The 26,450-nt window shown below is 35.8% G+C and overlaps 3 protein-coding genes across 8 annotated transcripts; 1 reads left to right on the plus strand and 2 right to left on the minus strand.

The window, feature by feature from the left end:
* Position 1: 1 nt before the first annotated feature.
* rnft2 (ring finger protein, transmembrane 2) lies at positions 2–14,097 on the minus strand. Of its 6 annotated transcripts, none has more exons than XM_052557307.1 (12): positions 13,953–14,097; positions 12,572–12,649; positions 12,039–12,074; positions 11,151–11,524; positions 10,298–10,420; positions 10,036–10,112; positions 8,270–8,370; positions 7,361–7,514; positions 2,210–2,359; positions 1,924–1,989; positions 1,471–1,572; positions 2–1,214 (listed from the first exon to the last, which is right to left on the minus strand). In XM_052557307.1, exons 1-12 carry the CDS (start codon positions 14,048–14,050, stop codon positions 1,080–1,082), a joined length of 1,494 nt encoding a protein of 497 aa, XP_052413267.1. In that variant the 5' UTR covers positions 14,051–14,097; the 3' UTR covers positions 2–1,079. The 6 variants fall into 6 exon arrangements, with proteins under 6 accessions (XP_052413267.1, XP_052413269.1, XP_052413270.1 ...); XM_052557309.1 differs by having other exon boundaries at positions 13,750–14,001; XM_052557310.1 differs by lacking the exon at positions 13,953–14,097 and adding an exon at positions 13,280–13,432.
* A 1,349-nt stretch (positions 14,098–15,446) lies between these two features.
* LOC127957663 (SREBP regulating gene protein) lies at positions 15,447–18,729 on the plus strand. Its single transcript, XM_052556284.1, has 4 exons — positions 15,447–15,636; positions 15,975–16,126; positions 18,377–18,490; positions 18,646–18,729. The coding sequence occupies exons 1-4, from the start codon at positions 15,447–15,449 to the stop codon at positions 18,727–18,729; spliced, it is 540 nt and encodes a 179-aa protein (XP_052412244.1).
* A 1,922-nt stretch (positions 18,730–20,651) lies between these two features.
* osm (oncostatin M) lies at positions 20,652–23,912 on the minus strand. The gene is made up of 3 exons (XM_052557967.1): positions 22,666–23,912; positions 22,425–22,555; positions 20,652–21,367 (listed from the first exon to the last, which is right to left on the minus strand). Exons 1-3 carry the CDS (start codon positions 22,679–22,681, stop codon positions 20,981–20,983), a joined length of 534 nt encoding a protein of 177 aa, XP_052413927.1. The 5' UTR covers positions 22,682–23,912; the 3' UTR covers positions 20,652–20,980.
* Between the last annotated feature and the right edge of the window lie 2,538 nt (positions 23,913–26,450).

Raw genomic sequence — 26,450 nt, forward strand, 5'->3', positions numbered from 1 at the left:
ATTGAAAAATAACTTATTCTGTATTATTAATGTCATTATTTATTCACCATCAGATGTTTTGAACATATTACTGTTGTCACAGTTTTTAAAAGCAATAAACCAATGAGAAGATTATAATGGTGATTTTACCACAGTTAACGGGGCTTACTAGTAAATTGGCCTTAGAGTTTGTGTAATCTAGTTGGTTATTTTTGCTTTAATACACATTAATTTAGACATTTACAAAAATGTATAAAACTGACTCCAGATTAAAGAAACAGAAAATTTGCTGAAAATGTACTCACCCTCAGGCCATCCAAGATACAGTTGAGTTTGTTTCTTCATTGGAACAGATTTGGACAAATGTAGCATTACATCACTTACTCAACAATGGAACCTCTGCAGTGAATGGGTGCCGTCAGAATGAGAATCCAAACAGCTGATAAACACATCCCAATACTCCACACCACTCCAGTCCAATAATTAACAATTTTTCAAGTGAAAAGCTGCATGTTTGTTAGAAAAAAATAAATTTTTATGTGTTTTTACTTTAAACCATTGCTTCTGGCCTAAGATAAGTCCATGAAAGTAACACTTCTTCCAATTTATATTATATATATATATATCAAAACATTTTGATGGAATTTGTTTCAACCATTCACCCCATATTAACTCAGGTACTGGAGTCATGCGGATTATTGCGATGTTTATTTCCAGCTGTTTGGACTCTCATTCTGACGGCACCCATTCACTGCACAGGATCCATTGGTGAGCAAGGCATATAATGCTACATTTCTCCAAATCTGTTCTAATGAACTATTTCTTTAAGTTTAGTAGCTTGAATAAACAAACAAAAAAGTGTTACAAAACAGTCGATTATCATGCTCAATAAGTTTTACATGTTGAAAAGCAGGTAGAAGAAGACAAAAAACTCTTATCTCTGTTATCAGACATAATGTTATGGTGCAATTGTACATAACATTCAACAAATGTAACATACTGTCACACTTCCCTTTCTACATTGCATTACAAACAAAGTAAACAAGTTTCATCTGATTCTAGTGGACCTGAAAACCTTCAGCATTCAGCTGGGTCTCCATTCAGTAGATCTGAAAGTGTGCCGACGTTGTTCCATCCTTCCAGTTGCGTGGAGTTTCCACCACAGTTGAGCGACACAACGGACACGTCCTCTCCCGGTCAAACCACAGGCATAAACACTCCTCACAGAACACATGCTGCAGAAACACAGCAGATTTACACACAGCAACTCCTTTAATAATGTTTAAACGGCATCCAAGGATGCAACTCGTGACGTTGAGAATGGAATTATTCCAAGAATTCCATTAGTGGTATTTAATCGTTTGGTTAGTGGACTCAAATGAACATGTCAGCTAGATGACTACTGTTATCATTTATATCTGGGTCATTGTGGTCTGAGGCTAATGTGCTGAATCACATCCTGTTTTATTTGATAGTTTAAAGGTCTTGTACCTGACAGAGCAGTGCGATTGGCTCTCTGAACTCAGACTGGCAGATCGCACACACATCCCCGGCCTCACTGCACTGCTGAGCACTGGCTCTCGTTCCGTAACTCTGTCAAACACGTGCATTCATTTGAGCAAAAATACAGGAAAAACAGAAACATTATTACATTTAAATGTGTTTGAAAATGCAAGTTCCATGATGCAAAGCTGAATTTTCATCATCATCACTCCAGTCTTCAGTGTCACATGATCATTTAGAAATCATTCTAAAATGCTGATTTGCTGCTCAAGAAACATTTATTACTATTATTAATGTTGAAAACAACTTTTGATGCTTAATTTTTGTATATATATATATATATATATATATATAAACATTTTATTTTTTTATAGGCTATTATTTAAATAATATTTTAGAAAATATTTACTTTAACAATGTCTAGGAGAACACAGCACTCACCTGTGAGCTACAAAGAATGACGAATGCTTTCCGAATGCCAGATATTCTTCCACACAAATCAAATGACTGGAAAAGAACAAAACAGCAAATTTAACACCATACACACACACACACACAAAAGATTACTTAAATAATTAGCTTTGAAAAATACATTTTGAAAGGCTCTGAAGTGCAGATTTATCTAACTTTTATTTTAAAGGTGTAAAAAAAAAATGCTCAAAAAAAAAAAAAGGATTTAAAAAAAACAACTCATCATTTATGGAAGATACACAATCAGATTGGCTACCTTACAAAGACTGTAGATGATAATCAATGTTGCCCCGAGTAAGTAGTTGCTGGAGGGATCTTCGCCCATGATGTACTTGTACCACAGCTGGATGGGGACCAAAGCTCTGAAGAGTTGACTCAGCTCCTCTATGAGCAGATAAAACTTCCCCTGCAAATTCACACACAGATACAGATCTGCATCCAAACCTCTCAACTCAACGGTTGATCAGAGGCTCCAGTCTGATATGAAAGAATTCTTCTGCAGTGGTAGAGCAGCTCAGACAGCAGATGTTCTCCACAAAGGTTAAAAAGATTCAGATCAACCAAAGGAGCCGTTATCAAGATGAGTGATTCTATAATTGCCATCTCTAAACACTGTGCAGTGATATGCAAAGCACTCTCACTGCAATTTTAGCGAGTTTCGAACAATCAGGACTATCGGAACCAGATCTGTTGAGTAACAATAATTGAAATATATATATATGGTGTGAGCTCACAGTGTGTGTGTGTGTGTGTGTTCACTGCTCTGTGTGTGTGCATTTCGGATGGGTTAAATGCAGAGCACAAATTCTGAGTATGCGTCACCATACTTGGCTGAATGTCACTTCACTTCACTTATATATTATATATATATATATAATACTATATGCATTATTATTATTATTACTACTATTAGTATTATTATCCAAAAAAGTTTAGTAAATCGTACAGGATTCTTCTTCATACAGAATTTTCAGGATTCTTTTGATGAACAGAAAAATCTAAAGATCAGCATTTATCTGAAATACACAAAAAAGCTTATAAATAAATAAATTGAAATCACAGGAACCGATTACATTTAACAATATATTCGAATGGAAAACAGTTATTTTAAATAGTATAAATATTTCAAAATTGTACTGTTTTTGCTGTACTTTGGATCAACAATTTTGAAAAAAAAATAAATAAATAAAATGTTACTGTTCACAAACCTTTGACTGGTAGTGTATAATTTCAATAATTCTGATTCTAATTCTAATCAGCTGTTTTCAACATAATAATAATGCTAAATGTTTTTTAAGCAGCAAATCAGAATATTAGAATGATTTCTGAAGGATCATGTGACTGGAGTAACGATACAAAAAAATCCATCTTCGAAATCACAGCAATAAATTGCATTTTAAAAATATATTCAGATAGAAAAGCACTGTAGAGCACTCTATAAATCAGCTAGCATAGTAATATAACAAAAAGAATACTAATTATAATACTCATTATTATTAACTACATGTTTCTAAAATCAAATCGTCTCATTTTACTGTAATGTTTGTAAGAATTCCAGCTATGACAGCCAACTGTTTAACAATATCTTTACAAACTGAGCGATAATCAAGCGCCAGCATGAGATGACAGCACTGAAAAAATCCACACATCCTTCCTGTAGCTGCATTTGAGCAAGATCCAGGTCTCGTCTCATCTGTTCGTTCATTAACTGTGAACATCTTAGCCTCAAGCTTTAAAGATGCTGTGACATGGAGTCGGTGGGGTATGGGGTGTTCTTCTACCGAAATATGGCCTCAGTCCAGCGCTCTGCGCTCTCCTGGCGGTTTCAACACATGGCAAACAAAACTGGCAGAAACGTAATACACCTGCTACCCACATAAAATATAACAAGCCCGCCCTTCCCAAATCCTAATCAGAACATTAGAAAACTCATCTAATTTCAGTGTCAATGAGCAAAACTTGACGCTTTCTCTGCATCTACACCAGTAGAGAACAACACAACAAAACTAGAACGCTTCAGATAGAACCAGCAAAGCTCCATGCTTGAAGCACAAACAAAATATCAAGACATAACCAGGCCCAAAAAATCCACCAGATATTTAAAACGCCTCTTTTTTAACAGTTATCTAAAATGATACAGTATTTCAGAATATTCTATTCTCGGCTCCTCTGCAGATGCCACGGTGACCTGTAGCTGTCAGATTGTGCTTTAGCTGTCTCAGAGTCGAGTGTGGATGAAAGTGTGGCTCATATGAAGCGGCTTTTCATCAGACATCAGCAAACATCAACAACTATGAAACTTGAATCATCTCCTGTGATGCTAAACAGTAGAGAGCTGTATAATCCGACAATTATCAAAAAAAATATTCAGGCACAGCATTTGTTGTGTTATCATATTTATAGTTATTTATAAGCAATGGATGTATCATTAAAATTAAATCAACATCTATAAGGGTTTACGTTTATGATTTATTTTGACTAATTAAAAAATATTTTGCTTGGTAAAGATGAAATAAGTGAAGAAGGAAAAACTAAACTGTTGCAGATATATGACATCAACCACCTAGCAACTACTCAGAACACCCTAGCAACCAATGAAAAAACAGGTTGAGGAGGATCTTTTATTTGTTTCACTAGTTCACGCTTACATATAATTAGCTGAGGTATGGTATGCGTATTTGGCGTGCTGTCCGGGGAAGGGCTCCGAGCCCGGGAATGGCTCGAACCTAGAGTACCCCCCCTTCCCCGTCTATTATAAAGTGAACTTGAAGTGAGGAGATGGGGTGGAGGAGGGATGCTGATAAACCGTCAATGGATAGAGGTAAGTCAGCGATATTTATACTGTGGGATTGATTACTTGATTATGGTCCACCTGTGTTGATTAGGCTAAGTATCTGACGCGCTCCTCCCGAATCTTATTGATAATTACATTTTTTAGAAGTTCAGATTTTATTGAAGAAACTGTTTAGATAGTTTTTTAACAAAAGATTTATATTTCAAATAAATGATGTTCTTTTTACTGCATCACTGCAGCCTTCAAAAATGCTGAAAAACCTTTCTGACCCCAAACACGTATTAATAATAGATTGGATGTATTATTAAAGTCTGTGTATCTCAGTTTGGTCAGTTCTAAATAACTAATCCTGATGAATGTCTCAAGTCGTAATCAGCCACATCAAGTGCTAGTCACAGCACAGGATGCATAATGACTTGTTGGACTCCACCTGACAGCGATTAATCACCCTGCTGGGAAGCTTGCTAGATGACTGACGGAGATCTGTAACCTCCGAACGCAAGCAATTCATCTTAGCAAGAGTCCCTGCAGCCAAACTGGAGCTGGAATCCATCCAACCACTGAAAAGTTGGGCCAACTGCATCATGGGGGAGCGACACACTTCTTCTTAGACTTAACAGCCATGTCCGTGATTTCAAAACAACAATGAAGAAAACAATTACCGCACGCACGAGGAGGTCCTCGGGGTGGGAAACGGTTTCATTTATCAAAAGCCAACATAAGACGTTTAAAAAAAAAATTGCATCCGTTTCTCGTATGGGATGCTTGGGTTTGAATCTGATGCTCATTCCCCAACTATTCTCCCCATCAGTTTCAATTCACAAAATAATGCATTCAAGTCATCATGATAGTATTTATACAGTTTTCTTTCAGTTCAGAATTTAGAGCATTTCAATAAAAAAATAATGGCAGAAGCAAACTATTATTGGCCATAATCAAGTTTTATGAAGAAACGATATCAAGCATCGCAGAAAATAATACTCAATTGTTAATATTAATATATGATTAATATATATATATATATATATATATATATATATATATATATATATATATATATATATATATATATATATATATATATATGTGTGTGTGTGTGTGTGTGTGTGTGTGTGTGTGTGTGTGTGTATAATGTAATATACAATAAAATATTTATACACACACACACAAACTTATTTCCTGAATAAACTACAGAAGTCACCACTTGTTCTTCACTAAATGAAAATAAAAATAGAAAAAACTGAATTTAAAAAAAGGTTACATTTAATTTATTAACACTTAAAATGTGCTATTATAAGTGAAAAAGTATTTAAAAAATATAAAATGGCATCTTGAGCATTTTATAATTATGACTTTAATTTTAATGTTTTAAAAAGAAGTCTCTTCTTCAATTGAAATTGTAATAGTTTTTTTCAGGTTTCTTTTAGTTTTTTATTTTCTTGTACAATTATAATTTTCTTGAATCATTCCTGAATAAAAGCATTAATTTCTTTCAAATATAAATTCAAACATTTCAATGGTAATAATATGCTAAATTTCATGCATATCAGATATAAGCATACCATTATTAGAGACAGAATTACAACTGGACTATTTTGCCAACAGTAAAGTTCAAATAAAATGAATGATAATTTCCTATGTGCCTATATTGTTAGCAATCAACAAGACAGTTCGCTAGTTTTCTCAGTCCTCATATCCGTATGCACTGAAGTGTTGTGGACAGTGTGTGTTCATACCCACATGCACAGGCTTGCTGCTGCGATTATGCAAGAGGATATAATGACATGTATGGATGCACGTGTATGTGTTTGTGTCTTTGTAGCTGTGGTGATGCTGGACTTGGAAAGTCAGCGGAAAGCCTGACACATTGACCATGACATCAGTGCCTGAAAGTGTGCCACATGGGCATGATACAAGATGTGGAAAGTGTGTATTCACTTTCAGGGGGTGGATATAGAGATGACTGAGGGTAAGTTCCAGGAACAGAGCATCAGAGGAACAGAAACTGTGTGCAAGACAGACTATCCTGGCGGCTGCAGACACAAAGTGTGCGTTTGAGTCAAACAAATGGTCCGGAGCGGTTGCATACATTTGATTCTTCAATATCACAGAGTGTGATGTGTTTACAGAGTGGCTCCTGCTGTAAAAGACTCATACTGTCACTCCAATGAATGTGTGATTGTGTAAGAACGTGTGTGTGTGTGTTGCTCAGAGAGGTGACCTCATCCTAGCCCCAGTGGGCCAATGAGCTCACACACTGTCTTCCAAGCAGCCAACCACGCAACGCTTGGAGACACGGTACACTATTTAGTTTTTTTTCCCTAGTTAGGTTGAACAGGTGCCTTGGAACAGACCTGGGATTTCCTCCCTGATCACAATCTCTCATCGAGCCATAAAAGGACCGATATAAAATAATGCATTACTATTTCAGTTTTTCTACTTATTTAATTTACTAGCAAATTTTAAGTAGAATTTATTTTTCAGAAAATCGTGCACCAATTTCTTGGTGTCTAAAAATGATGTATCAGTTGACAAATAAACTGAAGGACTGTACTTTCTAACATGGAACACTAAAGCAGAAGTAATGTAAAACCTGGAGTACTGTCATCTTACCCTGGACTTGAAAGCGAGGATCATTTTAGGCAGGAACAGTATGAGACATTTGAGCTCGATGGTGAAATATTTCAGCACAAAATCTGTTATTCCAACAGCCCAGATCAGGTCAAAGAAATCAAAACTGTTGATGTTTGGCTTTGCAAAAATAAGGCTGGGGGGGAAAATAAACATATTATTTTATTATAGCCATTTACTATACAAATTTTTAAACACAAATTATATACATTTGCAATATACACTTGTAATATTAATTTAATATACATTACTGTTCAAAAGTTTATTTTGAAAGAAATGAAATATATATATATATATATATATATATATATATATATATATATATATATATATATATATATATATTAATCAAGGATGCATTGAATTGTTTCCATTTTAAAAAAATGCTTCTGTTTAATGAAAAAAATAAGCACAACTGTTTTCAGTAATTGATCATCACAGGAAATGTTTCCTGAGCAACAAATCAGCATTTTAGAATACATGCAGTCTGGTTGAGCATAAGAAACTTATTTCAAAAATAACTGAAAAGACATCCAACTTCAAACTTTTAAACGGTAGTGTATATGGAATAATAATAATAAAAATAAAATAAAAAATAAATAAATTAAGAAACAGAAAAATGAAAACCAGTGAATGTTTAAAAAAAAATTCAAATATGTATAACGAGAAATGATGGGAAACTAAATACTCACAAATGCTGATAAACACAAACATGAAATGAGAGATCACTCTGCAAAATGACAACATGGAGTAAATGAAATTTTTCACATGATTATGGCATACAAACAACACCAACAACAATGTCCATATGATATCCAAGATAGCAGATGGAGGTTTGATACATGTAATCAGTAGTGATGATGAGTCTGAATCTAATGAATGGGACTGTACCTGTTGTGGAGTTCCTCTGCACCGAATGTGTAATACACATACACAATGTTGCCGGCGAGAAAGATCATAATCCAGAGAGTGGTAAACACAGACCTCTCCTCCTGAAAATACATCCATGCACAATGAGACACATCCAGCATCTCACAGACTCTAAATGTTTTAACAGTACTAGAACATACAGGGAGTGCAGAATTATTAGGCAAGTTGTATTTTTGAGGAATAATTTTATTATTGAACAACCGTGTTCTCAATGATTCCAAAAACTCATTAATATCAAAGCTGAATATTTTTGGAAGTAGTTTTTAGTTTGTTTTTAGTTGTAGCTATTTTAGGAGGATATCTGTGTGTGCAGGTGACTATTACTGTGCATAATTATTAGGCAACTTAACAAAAAACAAATATATACCCATTTCAATTATTTATTTTCAGCAGTGAAACCAATATAACATCTCAACATTCACAAATATACATTTCTGACATTCAAAAACAAAACAAAAAAAAATCAGTGACTAATATAGCCACCTTTCTTTGCAAGGACACTCAAAAGCCTGCCATCCATGGATTCTGTCAGTGTTTTGATCTGTTCACCATCAACATTGCGTGCAGCAGCAACCACAGCCTACCAGACACTGTTCAGAGAGGTGTACTGTTTTCCCTCCTTGTAAATCTCACATTTCATGATGGACCACAGGTTCTCTATGGGGTTCAGATCAGGTGAACAAGGAGGCCAAGTCATTAGTTTTTCTTCTTTTAGACCCTTTCTTGCCAGCCACGCTGTGGAGTACTTGGACGCGTGTGATGGAGCATTGTCCTGCATGAAAATCATGTTTTTCTTGAAGGATGCAGACTTCTTCCTGTACCACTGCTTGAAGAAGGTGTCTTCCAGAAACTGGCAGTAGGACTGGGAGTTGAGCTTGACTCCATCCTCAACCCGAAAAGGCCCCACAAGCTCATCTTTGATGATAGCAGCCCAAACCAGTACTCCACCTCCACCTTGCTGGCGTCTGAGTCGGACTGGAGCTCTCTGCCCTTTACCGATCCAGCCACGGGCCCATCCATCTGGCCCATCAAGACTCACTCTCATTTCATCAGTCCATAAAACCTTAGAAAAGTCAGTCTTGAGATATTTCTTTGCCCAGTCTTGACGTTTCAGCATGTGTGTCTTGTTCAGTGGTGGTCGTTTTTCAGCCTTTCTTACCTTGGCCATGTCTCTGAGTATTGCACACCTTGTGCTTTTGGGCACTCCAGTGATGTTGCAGCTCTGAAATATGGCAAAACTGGTGGCAAGTGGCATCTTGGCAGCTGTACGCTTGACTTTTCTCAGTTCACGGGCAGTTGTTTTGCGCCTTGGTTTTTCCACACGCTTCTTGCGACCCTGTTGGCTATTTTGAATGAAACGCTTGATTGTTCGATGATCACGCTTCAGAAGCTTGGCAATTTTAAGAGTGCTGCATCCCTCTGCAAGATATCTCACTATTTTTGACTTTTCGGAGCCTGTCAAGTCCTTCTTTTGACCCATTTTGCCAAATGAAAGGAAGTTGCCTAATAATTATGCACACCTGATATATGGTGTTGATGTCATTAAACCACACCCCTTCTCATTACTGAGATGCACATCACCTAATATGCTTAATTGGTAGTAGGCTTTCGAGCCTATACAGCTTGGAGTAAGACAACATGCATAAAGAGGATGATGTGGTCAAATACTCATTTGCCTAATAATTCTGCACACAGGGTAAATGTCATGCATATTAAACAGAACTCACCCGCAATGCCACCTGATGCTTCAGCGTTGAGTTAGCAAAGGCAAATGTGCTGATCATCCCAACGCAAACAGCGATTCCTACGAAATACAAAAAGAATCTCCTGAAAAGACTCTGAACATTAACATTATCATAATATCCATTCCAACATAATGAAAGCCCCAGTGGCTTTACATTGCACATCAAAAACAATCTCAGCGTTAACAGCTGTGATTTTGACTCATGCATTCAAGAACAAAGGCTGCTCTTTATATATTGACCCTACCAAGCTTGTGCTGAAAGCAGACTTTAGCGAGGAGAATGAGGATAAAAGGGAATCCTCTCTGAAGCCATGTGACCACGGCCTTGAGTTCAGAGAGAGCAGGAGCTGGTGTAGAGGCATCATCACCTGGAAACAGACAGTGATGGGAGACGTTTCAGGTTTTATTGATATATATAAAATCACTGCATTTAAGACAAATTGTAATGTCAACATTAAGTCTGATCCACATTTAAGCTTATTAACACATTTTAAGATTTAATTTTGGCCTTTATGATATATGACAGAATAGGAGCAAATAAGAGCCAGGTTTTTATACTGTAGTTCTAATAATAATCTAAAACCATAAAATGCTACTTAAAATAAAATAAATGTTAAATATAATATAATATAATATAATATAATATAATTTTAATTTCAGCTAGATGCCAAGGCAACATTTCTCATTTTAATTTATAATTTAAATAAAATTTTATTTATTTAATTTTTTTATGTACTGAAATAACAAAAAAAGTAAATAGACAAAAAAATAAAAAGAAAAGGAAACTACTATAATGACAAAAACACAAAACAATATTATTAATTGTTCACTTTAATGAAAATGGAAAATATAAATATATAAATTATGTATACATTGTTTGAAAAAATTAATACTTTTATTTAACGAGTATTTATTAAATGGATCAAAAGTGACAGTAAAGATGTTCATGATGTTTAAAAAAAAAAAATGATTTCAAAGAAATACTGTTATTTTAATCTTTCGATTCATGAAAGAATCCTGAAAAATGTTTCATGGTTTCCACAAGAACAACGGAACGTTTTCAGCATTGATAATAATAAGAAACACAGAGGCTCTTACTTCCGTCATCTCTGCTCCCGTGTCTTTCAGCAGAGGTGGCCGCGTGCAGGAGAGAAGAGCGGTGCTGGCCGGAGTGATGATGATGATGGTGGTGGTGATGATTGTGCTGAGGAGGGCGAGGGATATAAGGTGGGTTCTCCGTCCGGTGGGAGCCTTCGTCCCTCGATGAGGATGCCATCTGGATGAAGACGTCCGGTGGAGAACCCAGAACCAGCCCCGCAGCCTGGAAAGGAGCTGAGGACACGTTCCCAGCAGAGACGCCCACCAGACCAGAGAAGAGCTGCTGGGACGGCGTAGGAGAGTCCGGCTTCAGACAGTCAAACACTCCTCCTTCATCAAGACTGCTCTCCGAACCGAGAGTTTGACTCCTGTTCCTTCAATGACAAGAAAGCAGGCTGCATTAACACTACCAAGCCTAAAGCACTGGTCTGATTTTTATTTGTTGTTTTTTTTTTTTAATTCTGGGCTTCCAATACAGCTCATAACTACATAACATCAAAGAGTAATGTTGTGAAATATTACTGAAATTTAAAATAACTGTTTCCTATTTGGCATATTTTTTAAATGTCAGTGTTACACGATACTTTAGAAATCATTCTAATATGCTTCATTTTTATTGGTGCTCAATTTTAAACAATTGTTATTATTATTATTTTCAATGTTGAATACAGTTTTTGCTGCAAAATATTTTTGTGGAAATTGTGATGCATTTCTTTTTAGAATTCTTTGATGAAATAAAATTCAAAATAGCAGCATTTGTTTGAAATAGAAATCTTTTGTAACTTTATATGGTATATGTCTTTACTGCCATGTCTGTTCAATTGAATACGTCCTTGATGAATAAAAGTACTGACTACTTTCTTTCTACTTTTTTTAAATCTTACTTACCATAAACTTTTGAAAGGTAGTGCATCACGGTTTCCACTAAAATATTAAGAAACAAAATCTGTTTCAGCATTGATAGTAAATATGAATCAGCATATCAGCATGAATTATGAAGGATCATGTGACTAGAGTTCAAACAGAACACATTTCATTTTAAGTGTAATAATATTTTTATGCTTTTGTGATCAAATAAATGGAGCCTTGGTGAGCAACAAGAAACTTTTCAAAAACACTGCAAAATCTTAATCATTTCAAACATTTAAGCAACTAAGGTTACATAACATGAATTGCTTTGTATCTCATTTCTAACTTCTCATGTTTACTTGATCAGTGATTAAAATGCAGGTATTCCAATGCATTTAGTCACTTCGTCTGTTTGTCGTGTTACAGTGACTTAACTGGTGAAGCTGGTTAACTAAGGACGGTTCAGGTTAGAAATCCTAATGCTGAAACCGAATGCTGGTGAACAGATAAATCATTGTTTTAGTAGGATGGGAAAATGTAAACACATTTAGACCAGATGAGTAAAGTCCAACCTTTCTGGCGGCATGCCTTCAGTGTTGCTGCTGTGGCGTCTCTGCATGGCACCCACTTTATCACCAGGAGTTCCAAAACTGAAACACAGATTTATGAAAAAGATTGTAAAGAGTTCAGCCTATCAAAGTATGTACACACAACATTACAAATTAAATTGTACAAAAGGATATTGTATAAAAGTGTTGTGGCTACTGAAACGCATAAAAGCAATAGAAAATGTTAAGATTATGAAACTGTGGGAGAGACATACACACACACACACACGTATGTATGTATGTATGTATGTATGTATGTATGTATGTATATAGATAGATAGATAGATAGATAGATAGATAGATAGATAGATAGATAGATAGATAGATAGATAGATAGATAGATAGATAGATATCGTTCTATTGAAAGAAAGAAAGAAAGAAAGAAAGAAAGAAAGAAAGAAAGAAAGAAAGAAAGAATGAAAGAAAGAAAGAAAGAAAGAAAGAAAGAAAGAAAGAAAGAAAGAAAGAAAGAAAGAAAGAAAGAAAGGCTACTGTGATAATTACATTTTCACATATACAATTTTTAGAAGTGAAGAAATAATAACTATATTATTTTAGGACAAAATTATATTTCTACGTTATTGGAACAAGTCCTTAATGACATGAGCCTTTGAATGTTGAATTGTGCTGTTTTCGATTTAAATGTCTTAGAAACGAGCAGAATTCTCTTACCTCCACCATAGCTTACAACAGACACGCACAAAATAATCTTTAACCGCTGTTTTTAGCGATATTTTTTAACAAAGACCTCAGAAATGTCAAGGCATCACTCAGTGATGCAGGCTGTGGAGCGTATGCGAATCCATCTGTTTCCGGAAGTACACAAGGTGGGCAGCCAATCACGACGCGCCGTTGCTCCGCATTTCCGCGTGGAGAGAGAGCTGTTGTTGTGCAGCTTGTTTTCTGCAACACTTAATTTTATAAACAATTGACTATCTAATCCAGTAATCTCGTAATATACCTGTGATCGCGAACATTAGAATCGATTATTTAGACTGACGCCGCGCAAGCTTCAATCGAATTGATAACAGACTGGTTTTGTTTGTTTTGCAGCTCTATCTGTCAGTATGAGACACATCAATGTATAATCTTAATTCTGAGCATTTCATGCATAAAATGGGTTAAATGTTTATAAAACTCACTGTTTTACAACAAACGACGGCAATCGATCTCTATCGGCGGCCTGTGTCGAATAACGGTGTCATATCGTATTCTCCGATCAGCCGATCGCTGCCTTTGACAGTGAGTGCAGGTGATGCAAGAGATGCTGTGTTGAGTGAATCGGCTGGATCTCTCTGTCTGAGATCAGCAGTGCTGTTTATTTAGCTCCATCGAATCTAACTACCTGGACCTGGTGCACATCCAGAAGAACGCCTCCATGGTGTTCCGCCGACTCTTGCGCAAGCGCTGGGTTCTGGGGGTCGTGTTCGGATTGTCGCTCATCTACTTTCTCTCCAGCACCCTCAAACAGGTTTGCAGTGATGCTGTTGATGTTGCTGTGCCCCCACTAGGGAGATATATATATATATATATATATATATATATATATATATATATTTATTACAATGTTATTTTTTCCTCTGATGCAAAGCTGAATTTTCAGCATCATTACTCCAGTCTTCAGTGTCACATGATCCTTCAGAAATCATTCTAATATGCTGATTTGCTGTTTAGTTATTATGGATGATAAATTATTTAAAAATATTCTTCTTATTACCAAACAGCTTTTGCTTTATTTATGTATTTATTTTATTATTTTAACCTTTTATTAGGTTTCTGTTTTTCAGGATTATTCGACGAATAGAATGTTTGGAAAAACATCATTTGTTTGCAATCTTTTGTAACATTATAAATGTTTTTACTGTCATTTTCCATCAATTTAGCATTCACTTTCTGAATAGAAGGATTCATTTTTTTAATGGTTGGTTATCATGTCAGTATCATGGTTTCCATAAGAAGCAAGTAAAACAATAATTCAGCACTGCTAGTAATGTTAATAATAATAATAAATTATTATTAGGGAAGTCGTGGCCTAATGGTTAGAGAGTTGGACTCGCAATCGAAGGGTCGTGAGTTCGAGTCTCGGGCCGGCAGGAATTGTGGGTGGGGGGAGTGCATGTACAGTTCTCTCTCCACATTCAATACCACGACTGAGGTGCCCTTTAGCAAGGCACTGAACCCCCAACTGCTCCCCGGGCACCGCAGCATAAAAGGCTGCCCACTGCTCCGTGTGTGTGTGTGTTCACGGTGTGTGTGTGTGTGTGTGTGCGCACCTTTGATGGGTTAAAAGCAGAGCACGAATTCTGAGTATGGGTCACCATACTTGGCCGTATGCCACTTCACTTCAAATGTTTCTTGAACAGCAGATCAGCATATTAGAATGGTTTCTGAAGGATTATGTGACACTGACGACTGGAGTAATGATGCTGAACATTTAACTTTTCCATTTTACAATGTATTCAAAAAGAGAAGAGTTATTTAAAATGACAATATTACACAATTTTACCATATTATTGTATCTGTGATCAAATAAATGCAGCCTTGGTGAGCCTAAGAGACGAGGCATCAGTCAAAATCATTCAAATTATTACAGTTTTGTACAGGAAATATTAAACTTTTGACAGTTTAATATTTCCTGTATGAAAACTAAATTTAACCGTTTAATTTTTTGTTGTTTTTAAAGTATTCTATTCCCTGACATTGTTCTAATCGGAATGATGATACCAATAAAACAGTAATCAATCACTCACCAAGCTCCTGAACTAGCTTGACCCGCAATGGTTTCTTGCTCAGCTCAACACCACTCCTGAGAGGTAATGAAGCATATAATGGCAAAGGAATGATATTTGTGTTTGTGACGTATTGTGTACAGGAGGAGCGAACCGTCCGTGATCGGACCCTCCTGGAGGTGAAGGACTCGGATCATCACATCCAGTGGAAGGTCAAGTTCCTCCTGGGCAACAGCAGCAGGCAGATCTCTCAGTGCAGAAACTCCATTCAGGGAAAGAGCCTTCTCACGGATGAACTGGGTAAGTGATTGGGATAAACTGTTATATATTTATACTGTTATATGTATATACAATATACAGTAGACAACATTTGAAGTGGATCAAAAAAGTTAATCAAAGTTGTTTTTTAAAGATAAATGATAAATCGCCTTTTATGTATTTTCATTGAAGCGTGTAATAAAATTAGAATAAGAACGTAAATGTGTACTTTAGCTGTATTTCCTCTATTAGTTATGTAAGCAAAATAGCCTGAAATCTCAAAATTGACATTGGCATGCTTTAATGTACAACTGTTAACAGGTCCCTGAGTTTTTGTGTATTCCCCGATGTAAAAAGTGTTCACTTTTCTTTCTCTCCAGGTTATGTGTGTGAGAGGAACGATTTGCTGGTGAATGGATGTTGTAACGTTAATGCTCCCAGCTCAAGCCAGTATGTCTGTAAAAGCTGTCTGGCCAATGGCTGTTGTAGCATCTATGAGTACTGCGTTTCCTGCTGTCTCCAACCAGATAAGGTACTTCAAAACAACATATCTTTATTTTATTGGTATTACACAAGTGTTTGCATTTCTTTTAAAAAGTCTGTCAATCACAGTAAATCCAAATAAGTTGGCACTTAATGCATGGTTTTCCCTTCTGGAGCATAAGTGAGCATTTAAACTTTCTGCAATAGTTGCATATGAGTACATAGGTTGTCCTCCGTGTAAAAAGATGAATCTCAAAATCATACAGTCATTGTTGGAAAGGGGGTCAAATACACAAAAATGCTGGAAACCAAAGTTTCCTGAAGGATATTTCTGAAGAACCGCAGGCAGTTTAAATGTTGAAGACAAATGTTTAAATGTTGAGGACAAACAAGGGACTCATGAACAAAAGTGAAAAAAAAAAGTGAAAAAAAAAGTGAAACTATTACAACTATTACTAAGCAGAAAAACACAGCTGTGGATCATTTGTGGTCCACTTGTGGACTATATGTAAAGATGTTTTATCTGAAATATTTATTCAGGTCACTAATTCAACTATAACATGCATTTGTATGATCCCTCTTTAGGGCTGGGCAAAAAATCGAATGCGATTTTCCTGCGCATCTTGTCAGTAAAGGCACTCCTGTGATTAGTAGTATATCTCCAGCATGTGCGTTCAGATCAGGGTTGCCAGGTTTTCAAAACAAAACCTGCCCAATTACTTCTCAAAACTGGCCCAATCGTGTTTCGTTCCGGGCGATGAAATAATTTTTTTTTAGGCGGGGTTCCCTTGGTAAAATTAGCATTTTAGGGGGTAAACATCACATTATTTGAATTGGGGTCGCATCGACACGCGGACATGAAAAACAACCACAGACTTGGCAACACTGGTTGGCCTTTACTACACAGAGATGTAGTCCACTGACAAACTACAAACAAAAAAAAATGATATTACAAAAAGATAACCAGTTTTGAAACGATGGTTTGAATTAATTAGGGGAAAAAAACTGTCCAAACCTGCCTGGCACTACGTGAAAAAGTAATAGCCCCCTAAATCTAATAACTGGTTGTGCCACCCTTTGCTGCAACAACTGCAGTCAAGTGTTTGCAATAACTGGCAATGAGTCTTTCACATCACTGTGGAGGAATTTTGGCCCACTCTTCTTTGCAGAATTGTTTGAATTCTGCCACATTAGAGTGTTTTCGAGCATGAAAGGACTGTTTAAGGTCATGCCACAGCATCTCAATTGGATTTGAATCCAAACTTTGTCTTGGCCACTCAAAAACCTTAATTTTGTTTTTCTTGAGCTATTCTGAAGTTGTGTTTGGGATCATTGTCTTGCTGCATAACCCAAATGTGATTGAGCTTGAGGTAAAAAACTAACGGCCAGACATTCTCCTTCAGGATTTTCTGATAGAGTGCAGAATTCATGGTTCCATTAATTATGGCAAGTCGTCCAGGTCCTGAAGCTGTAAAGCAGCCCCAGACCATCACACTACCATCACTATGTTTGACTGTTGGTATGATGTCCTTTTTATGAAATACTGTGTTGGTTTTACACCAGATGTAATGGGACACACACCTTCCAAAAAGTTCAATTTCTGTCACATCACTCCACAGAATATTTGCCCAAAAGTCTTGTGGATAATCAAGATATTTTTTGGCAAATGTGAGATGAGCCTATTTGTTCTTTTTGGTCAGCAATGGCTTTTGCCTTGTTACTCTCCCATGGATGCCGTTTTTGTCCAGTCTCTTTCTTATTGTTGAATCATGAACACTGACCTTAATTGAGGCGAGTGAGGCCTGCAGTTCTTTAAATGTTGTTCTGGGTTCTTTTATGACCTGCTGGATGAGCCGTCGTTGCGCTCTTGAAGTAATTTTGGTAGACCGAGCACTCCTGTGAAGGTTCACCACTGTTCCAAGTTTTCTCCATTTGTGGATACTGGCTCTGACTGTGGTTTGCTGGAGTCCTAAAGCCTTAGAAATGGCTTTATAACCCTTTCCTGACTGATACTGTTCAACGATTTCGTTTCTCACCTGTTCTTAAATTTCTTTAATTCACTTTGCTCTTTAAGCATGCTTCAATTTGTCAGGCTATTTACTGATTTCTTGATTCAACAGGTCTGCCAGGTATCAGGCCTGGGTGTGTCTAGAGAAATTTATCTAAGAGATGAGTGTGTGTGTGTGTGTGTGTGTGTGTGTGTGTGTACAGTATTTGAAAACAAAGTTAGGCCACTTTAATTGGAAACTATCCTCTGACATGAACTCTGTGTCTCTCTCTTCTGCTGTCTTCCTATCAGCAACCTCTATTGGAACGTTTTCTAAACCGAGCAGCAGAAGGGTTCCAGAACCTCTTCACCGCAGTGGAAGATCATTTCGAGTTGTGTCTTGCCAAGTGTCGTACTTCCTCACAGGTGAGCATCATTCACTCTGAATGTTTCAGCTTCAAAAATGAAAATAGTCTGTTTACACTTAAGTATCTCACATGGATGCCAGTCAATCAAAGCTGCTCACCATGTCATGTTTTAACAGGCAGAAGTAAATCATTCTTGCTGTTGTCTTGTTTCAGAGTGTCCAACATGAAAACACCTACAGGAACTCGCAGGCAAAGTACTGCTACGGCGAGAGTCCACCAGAGCTGCTGCCTGTATGACTCTTGAATAATCGCTTTGAATAATGAAGGAGATTTCTTGAAGGTCTTCTCAGGGGCCTGATGGGCCAAGAAATGAACAGTAATCTGAGTGCACAGTCATAAAGACTTGAAAGAGACTTTACACGACATAAGTGCGTAGTATCCCTATTTACCTCATCAGTGATTAACATATGGTCAGAGACTCCGCCCATCTCTTTTTTTTTCCATTTGTCATGCTAATATAAGGCCACTTTTTTTGGTAACCTGGCTAATTTTATCTTTGGGTGGGATTCCAGAAGGAGTCATTGTGTTGCTTTATACTAAAAACACTCATGGAAACACATGGAAAGCACCTCAGACAGCTTGACATCACCCTTCACACCCAGGGTCTGTGTGAGCTCAGATTTATGTTTGCAATCTGCCTGTCAACTACTATATGTTAATTTAATAAAGTAAATGTGATTTTCTGTAGCTTTACAACTGAGGATGTTTCTGTCAGTCCAGACTTCTCTACTTATACAGAACGTCTTGGGTTAAATACAAGGTCATCTGTGTCATAATAAAAAGTTTTAATTTGCTCTTCCACTAATTAAGGCCTAAAACATCTTAAATTGAAACAGAAAGTCTTGCATTCATGAAGCCAATATTACATATTACATGCACTGGGGAAAGAATAAATGTATGTGTGTCTTGTTTTCCAATACAAATATTTAAATATTCTTAAACCAGGATATATTTACTTTAGATAAAAAATGAAGATCTGTAGTTTTTTTTTTTTTTTTTTTTGAGAAATTCATTCTTGAAAAAAATGTACAGAATTTATATTTAAATATATAAAAATAAAGACTTGAAGGGAGAGGGATTTTGAAATATGAACATAGCAATAAGGAAACACATCATAATTTGGCTAATGTCACATTAGAACGAATGCTGCCATATTTGGCTTGATGCTTAACATCGTTTGGATTAGATGATTAGATGCCTGCTGAATTTCTTTCAGAACAAGAATAAGCACGGTGTAAGTTTCTTTTACTCTTTACAGTAATATGAGTGTAGATTTACCTCCAAATACTGGTGTTCTGTTCTGTAAACATAGTTTTCACAAATGTTCACACAAACTGCCAACAGCCAAAATTAAGAAGCCACTTGGGGATACATGCCTACTATTAACCAATTAATCATCCTGATCATTCAAAAAAAAAAAAAAAAAAAAAACATCTGGACTGAAATTAGAAAATTAACAAGCTTTTTCATGGCCACAAATGACAATTTGATTAATGACGGTCACTGGAGACTATAGTATTAAACCGCAGACTTCGCAATAAGATCGAGTCCACCACCTGCTTCCTGCTTGTATAATTAACATTCTAGGATTTTACACTCGGCTCCTAGAATTAAAAAAAAAAATTATAGTTTGTTTTTATTGACTATGTATGAAGTAATATTAATATAAATACTGTTTGTATAATGTTAAACATGGTGGCAGTATTTCTTTTACTCAAATTACAATATACTGCATTCGTTTTTTTAATTGCATTAAATTATGATTATAAATAACAAGTATTATGATTCAAAATATTAATGAAGTAACAAATATTCTCATTAATTATTGCAACAAAATCAAAATACAAAATATTGAAAAGCAGAAAAAAATTATTTTATTTTATTAAAAATTACGATGCAAAACAATTCATATGAAGTAACATTAATATAAATATAACTTTTGTAAACACTTTGAATCCTTTGTATTTGTTATGTTAAATGGAGTACCAGTATTTTTACACAAAAAAAATTAAATTATGAAAAAAGCATTACAAATATATTTTTGTTAAACACTGAGAATATTTTTCTTAAAATACAAAATACTGAAAAGGTGTAAATAAATTATTATAAATAACAAACATTAAATTTTAATAAATTACAGTCCGGAACAACATGGTTTAAGTAACAATAATATAAATATATATTTTTTAAATAGTAGGAATATTTTTGACTCAAAATACAACATTTTGAAAAGTGCAAAAAAAAATAAAAGTTGTTTTATATATATATATATATATATATATATATATATATATAACAAATACATATTTAAAAAATGGTTGGAAAAATTAACATGAGAACATACTGCAAAAATCTGGTAATAACTGAATCGAGGAAGTGAATTCAAGAAGAAGGGAAAACTTTCAAGAATTAATAAGTACCGTTCACAAAAAATAAGGACTAGCTGTAAATGAAATGCATTATTTCTTTGGTATCAAGCATGTTTCGGTTAGGGTCGTTTGCTGGAACTTGAAAAACCGTTTACCATGTCACCCAGAAATTCTACAGAGGTCTGAAGAACAGTGCGGCCCCACTGTTTTCTTCTATATGTGTCTTTAAACGGGAAGTCCGGCTCTGGGATCCTTGTGCAATTACCCTCTGCAACACAGTGCTTGGTATGAAACAGAACATTTACATTTTGTCTTATTTCTTCAAGAATAGGATTTGTGGGATCATGAAGGTCACTTTGGTGTTGATGGATCAACTGAAGAGCTTTATGCATGAAGTGAAGTCCACACTGAGCTTTCTGCATTTTCTCTTCACGGGACAAATTCTTCAAGTGAAGCTCTGAGATAGGGTTCGGCCATGGTTTAACATCATTTTCCTTTTCTGAGAGCTGAAGAGAAAGAGAGCGATGGTTCACGCATTAAAACAAAAGCCTTTGCATTGTCATTTACAAACTCGGCAGTTTCCTGTTAAATCATAGTTTGAAATGAAATGTCATGTAATGATTGAGAACTAATTATGAACTCTAGAGAGAATTTATTTCTGAAAGCTGGATATAGGAATACATTTCCACAATTTTGGTCAATACACTATAGCCTACTGATCTCACGATATGATACTCGCACACTTTAAATAAAACCAAAATAGACCAAATTTTTAATTTGGCAGGTGCTTTCATCCATTCAAGGTACATGTGTTCTACTGTTTTAGCTACAAGCTGTATATCTTTTACTTATTCAGAAATATTTATGATTCAGCTTAGTTGAAAAAAGCATGATATTATTAAAAGGACGCTTTTAAAAATAAATCTCGTCACTTAAATATTTTTTTTCACTAATCACCTAAAAAAAACGTCATGTAAAACATGACTTTAACAGACTAAGTCCATTCCAGAATTCTCATAGTCACAATACACTGTAATTTATTTATTTTTGTAAATAAAAAATTTATGGAGTAGAAAAAAAAAATATTTCTGTCCTTCACTTCAACTTCAACAAAATTTCACATTTAATTTACTCACAATTTAAAACTTGCACCAGTAATAATAATAAGAGTCCATAAACTAAAACATAACAGTGGCACCATAAAACATTTAAGCACTAAATTCGACTTAAAATAAAAGTCACTGCATTATATACCTAAATATAAAAGAGTGACAAACTCTGCATTCATATGTCCAGTTAAAAAATTTTTTTTTTTTAAAAATCACCTTGAGACCAGTTGGTAAAAATACACTGAAAAACTATTGAGCATTATTTGTTGGTTAGATATTATTTTATATATGTGAAGCAGTGACTCTGGCTTGAAAACCGCTACTGTAAAAAATCTTTAAAATCATTTTGTACGACTAATAACAAATTCAGAATATTTTTACAGTGTTTCTTGAGCTCATAATCATTTTGATCGGATCTGTTTTTTTTCACCAAATACAGAAACAGACTACTTACGAATTTCTTCAACAGGTGTTCAATTTTGGTCTTCGTGTAACTGATGCGGTCTAAACATCTGTTTGTCGGTCTGTTTGTCGGTCTGCATGCCATCTCCTGGCTCATCAATAAAATCCACCATATCAGAAGTCCTAAAAACAAATGTATGGTTAATGTCAGGCATAAAATGCTATGTACAGCAAACACAGTGAATCTCAGAAAGTCAAACTATAGTTCATACTAAAAGTGACATTGAACTTACCCATTTTTAGCTCCATGGTGAAAATTCACAGTCTTTTTTTACTCTGTGTGCTAGAGCAACTCTTCAGAGTATGATATGTTTTCATGCTCAAATCTGTCAACTTTCCATCTTTTATACACCAGTGACTGCTTAGTCACAAGAACGGAAATGTGTCGAAGTTGTTGTTATCTCATACTTACACTTTCAATGTTATGTGCTTATCTTCTTTGCGGCTGGTTTTGAGCTGATAGTGTGAGATCATACTGGGATATTTATTTCCCTGATTTTGAACGAACATGTGATACACGCTTCGACTCTGTAGGTAAATCTGAAGTGCTCAGGATGCCTGTCCTCATAATCAGTTTATGACAATTCATTTCATGAGATGTTCTGATCTTGTGATGTATGATTAAATTCTGTAAAATCCCTATTTTTACTTTTAGTTGAGAGATGATGAAAATCCAAGTCTTATGTTGCCTTGAATGTGAATGTAATGTGGCACTTTGTGACTTTGTAAGGTTTCGTTTTTACGGGGTTCTTTGTTACAAACCCAGTAGATTATGTCAGTTTATCAGCCCATGCATTAGGACACATTTAAATACATACGCAGACATTATTCACTTTCTGTTGAATTTTTGTGACTGAATTTGTCATAACCTAGATGTGATGTCACATGTGAATTAGTTGCTGGGAATGTAGTGGGAGATACAGTATGTATTATTTTTACTCATAAGTCATTTCTATTTTAATTTATTTGTTGGAGATTTCCATCCATGCTGCTCAAAAGAAACGTAGTACAGTAGGATATACGTGGGAGATGTTTTGCTTTCTAATTATTGTGGCCTAGTGTTAAAGTTAAGTTCATAACAGACCACACACTGAGGCGAGCGACACAGTGATAAACATGTTACTTTGAATCATCTGTTTTGTAATGTAATCTAATGTCTCAACTACTAGGCTAACACTAAAAAGTATGCTATGTGCAATCCGTCTGCATCTGTTATTCTCTCGCCTCTCTGCGAAACCAAGCACACAGGTCACAAATGTGTTGTTTTCTTCGAAAATAATTTTTGTCAGTCATTTTTAGCAATGATCTTATGAACTCTTTAGGAATATGTAGGGGATAATCAATGGCCACCCGTGCTTTAAATGATTTTAAATGCACAACGTGGATGCAAAGAACCGGCCAACTCGAAGCAGATATCTGATGCATGTTCATGTTAGCACCTCAACACATGTGTTGTTTTGCATTCTCATGTAACCTGATCTCATTAAAGTGCGTATAATAAATAGTACGGCAAATAAAAACGCAAAAATTGACTTTGCTATACGCTACGTGATGGGCAGGTTTAGGGTTGTGGGGTAGCTGCGTATCATATGTACGTGAAACCTGCATATCACATGCCAACAAATTTCATATCATATTGACGCCAAACAGATGCATTTCAAATGCATGCCAAAGTACATTTTTTGCTTGGGTTTTAATTTTTATTTGGTGTACTATTTATACACATTTTCATGATAGGCCTACACCCCAACAGAGAAGCGCTGCACTGTTTAAAACCAGAGTTCTCTTTAAAATCTTCCTGTGCATGTTGCAATCCACCTTAAGCAGACTTAGACGCCAAACTGAATTTAACGCTAAAGTAAACAAGGCTCTGAGGAATTGATTTAAAGTCTTTACATGCAGATCACATAATTTACACAATGGTTTATGGAGGTTTTTTGTACCGTTTTATGAAAGTTTCCCATCCAGAAATATGTTTTGTCATCTGAAAAGCTCAGTATGTTGTTAAACAACAGTAGGCCTATTACAATCCAATGTACTTCAGTCCCTCACAGCCTTGTTTTAATTTCTGTCAAAAACTAAATATGGCAATATACTAAGATATTGTAATGTAATTTGCTTTGGATAAACTTGCTATATAAGCTAACTTCTGCTAAACTAATAGATTACAAATGATCAATTATTGCACAACTACAGCAGTAACAGGAAAGTGAAAAAAATATATTTGACCCACGTCAGATTCCTCAATCTATTTGAAACTGCACGTCAAGATTTTGCAGGGGAAAATCAATAATGCTGTTAGGAAATGCAAACGCATGCTTTACAAAGTCTTTCTGACCACTTCCTTCTTTCTGCTCTATAAGAACATGGAAAGTATTCGAGATAACACTGCACACAGATCTTCAGTGTGATATACATTCTTATTTGATAATTGTTCATAGCTAATTAACTTCTCCATCCCAGATTCAAAATTCAAATGAAATAATTTTCCCCATTATTGACAGATCAATTTCAATTTTGTCATTTTAACAGGTTTTTCAATGCTGTGGTGCCAAGAAGTATTTTGACTCTAAAGCCACACACTAATTCATCAGAAAACATATCATCAATGTAAGTGACTATACACAATTATATCAGACCTTTGTCAAGAAATAACTTCTCTTTTATGAGACATTTGTACATTGTACATTTGTACCAACTCAAGGTGACACCCTATCTTAATTATTTTTATGCTTCTCAAATTAGAATGTCAAGGAAAAGTTCATTTATTTTAGTAATTAAACTCAAATTGTGAAACTCATGTATTAAATAAATTCAATGCACACAGACTGAAGTAGTTTAAGTCTTTGGTTCTTATAATTGTGATGATTTTGGCTCACATTTAACAAAAACCGACTAATTCACTCTCAACAAATCAGAATATGGTGACATGCCAATCAGCTAATCAACTCAAAACACCTGCAAAGGTTTCCTGAGCATTCAAAATTTTCTCTGACAATCATTGATACCCTTCATAAGGAGTGTAAGTCACAAAAATTAACTGTGTGGTGGCTGTTTACAGAGTGCTGTATCTAAGCATGTTAACAGTAAGTTGAGTGGAACAAAAGTGTGAAAGAAAAAGATGCACAACCAACCTGTGAGAATCAAGACCAGGATCCAAATGCGGATGAATGAATAAAGAATTAATTAGCTCTGAGGACTAATCAGTAGAATAACGAAACCGCTAGCACTCCGTCAGGAAGATCAGCATGGAGACTTCACCAGCATCAGCCAGACAGCGGCGAGGGAATGTGACGAGCCCGCAGTGGAAACCAGCGTTAAAACCGAGAGAGAGGTGAGTCCAGTCGGCTGCTTAGTTGATGCAGGCCTCAGCAAGAAAGAGATTCAGTGCAAGGTGCAAGATTACAGCTTCAAACAATGCTAACTGACTGACACAAGACAGCAAACACAAAGGCATGATAAAGGGAAGATAATAAGCGCAGAACAGGGTGCAGGTGTGGGAGAACACGTTAATCAGGGAGAACAAGAGGGGCGGAGAAAACCACGGAGATCGTGAAACACCTGGCGAGCCACCAAAACCAAAAAACCATGTGGTCCAGGGCAACAAAAGCCTAAGACCCCACCGAGATCGTGACACAACCGTGAGAACCACACCCTTATGATGATTGTCAAGCAAAATGGATTCAACAATTTGAGTGAACTTCACAAGGAATGGACCGAGACTGCAGACAAGACATCAAGAGCCACCACACACAGAAGTGTCAAGGAATTTGGCTACAGCTGTCTCATTCCTCTTGTTAAGCCACTCCTGAGGCATCTTACCTGGGCTAGGGAGAAGAAGAAATGGACTGTTGCCCAGTGGTCCAAAGTCCTCTTTTCAGATGAGAGCAAGTTTTGTATTTCATTTGGAATCCAAGTTCATAGAGTCTGGAGGAAGGGTGGAGAAACTCATTGCCCAAGTTGCTTGAAGTCCAGAGTTAGGTTTCCACAGTCTGTGATGATTTGGGGTGCAGTGTCA

The sequence above is a fragment of the Carassius gibelio genome, chromosome B5 (genome assembly GCF_023724105.1).
Source record: "Carassius gibelio isolate Cgi1373 ecotype wild population from Czech Republic chromosome B5, carGib1.2-hapl.c, whole genome shotgun sequence".
Taxonomy (NCBI): domain Eukaryota; kingdom Metazoa; phylum Chordata; class Actinopteri; order Cypriniformes; family Cyprinidae; genus Carassius; species Carassius gibelio.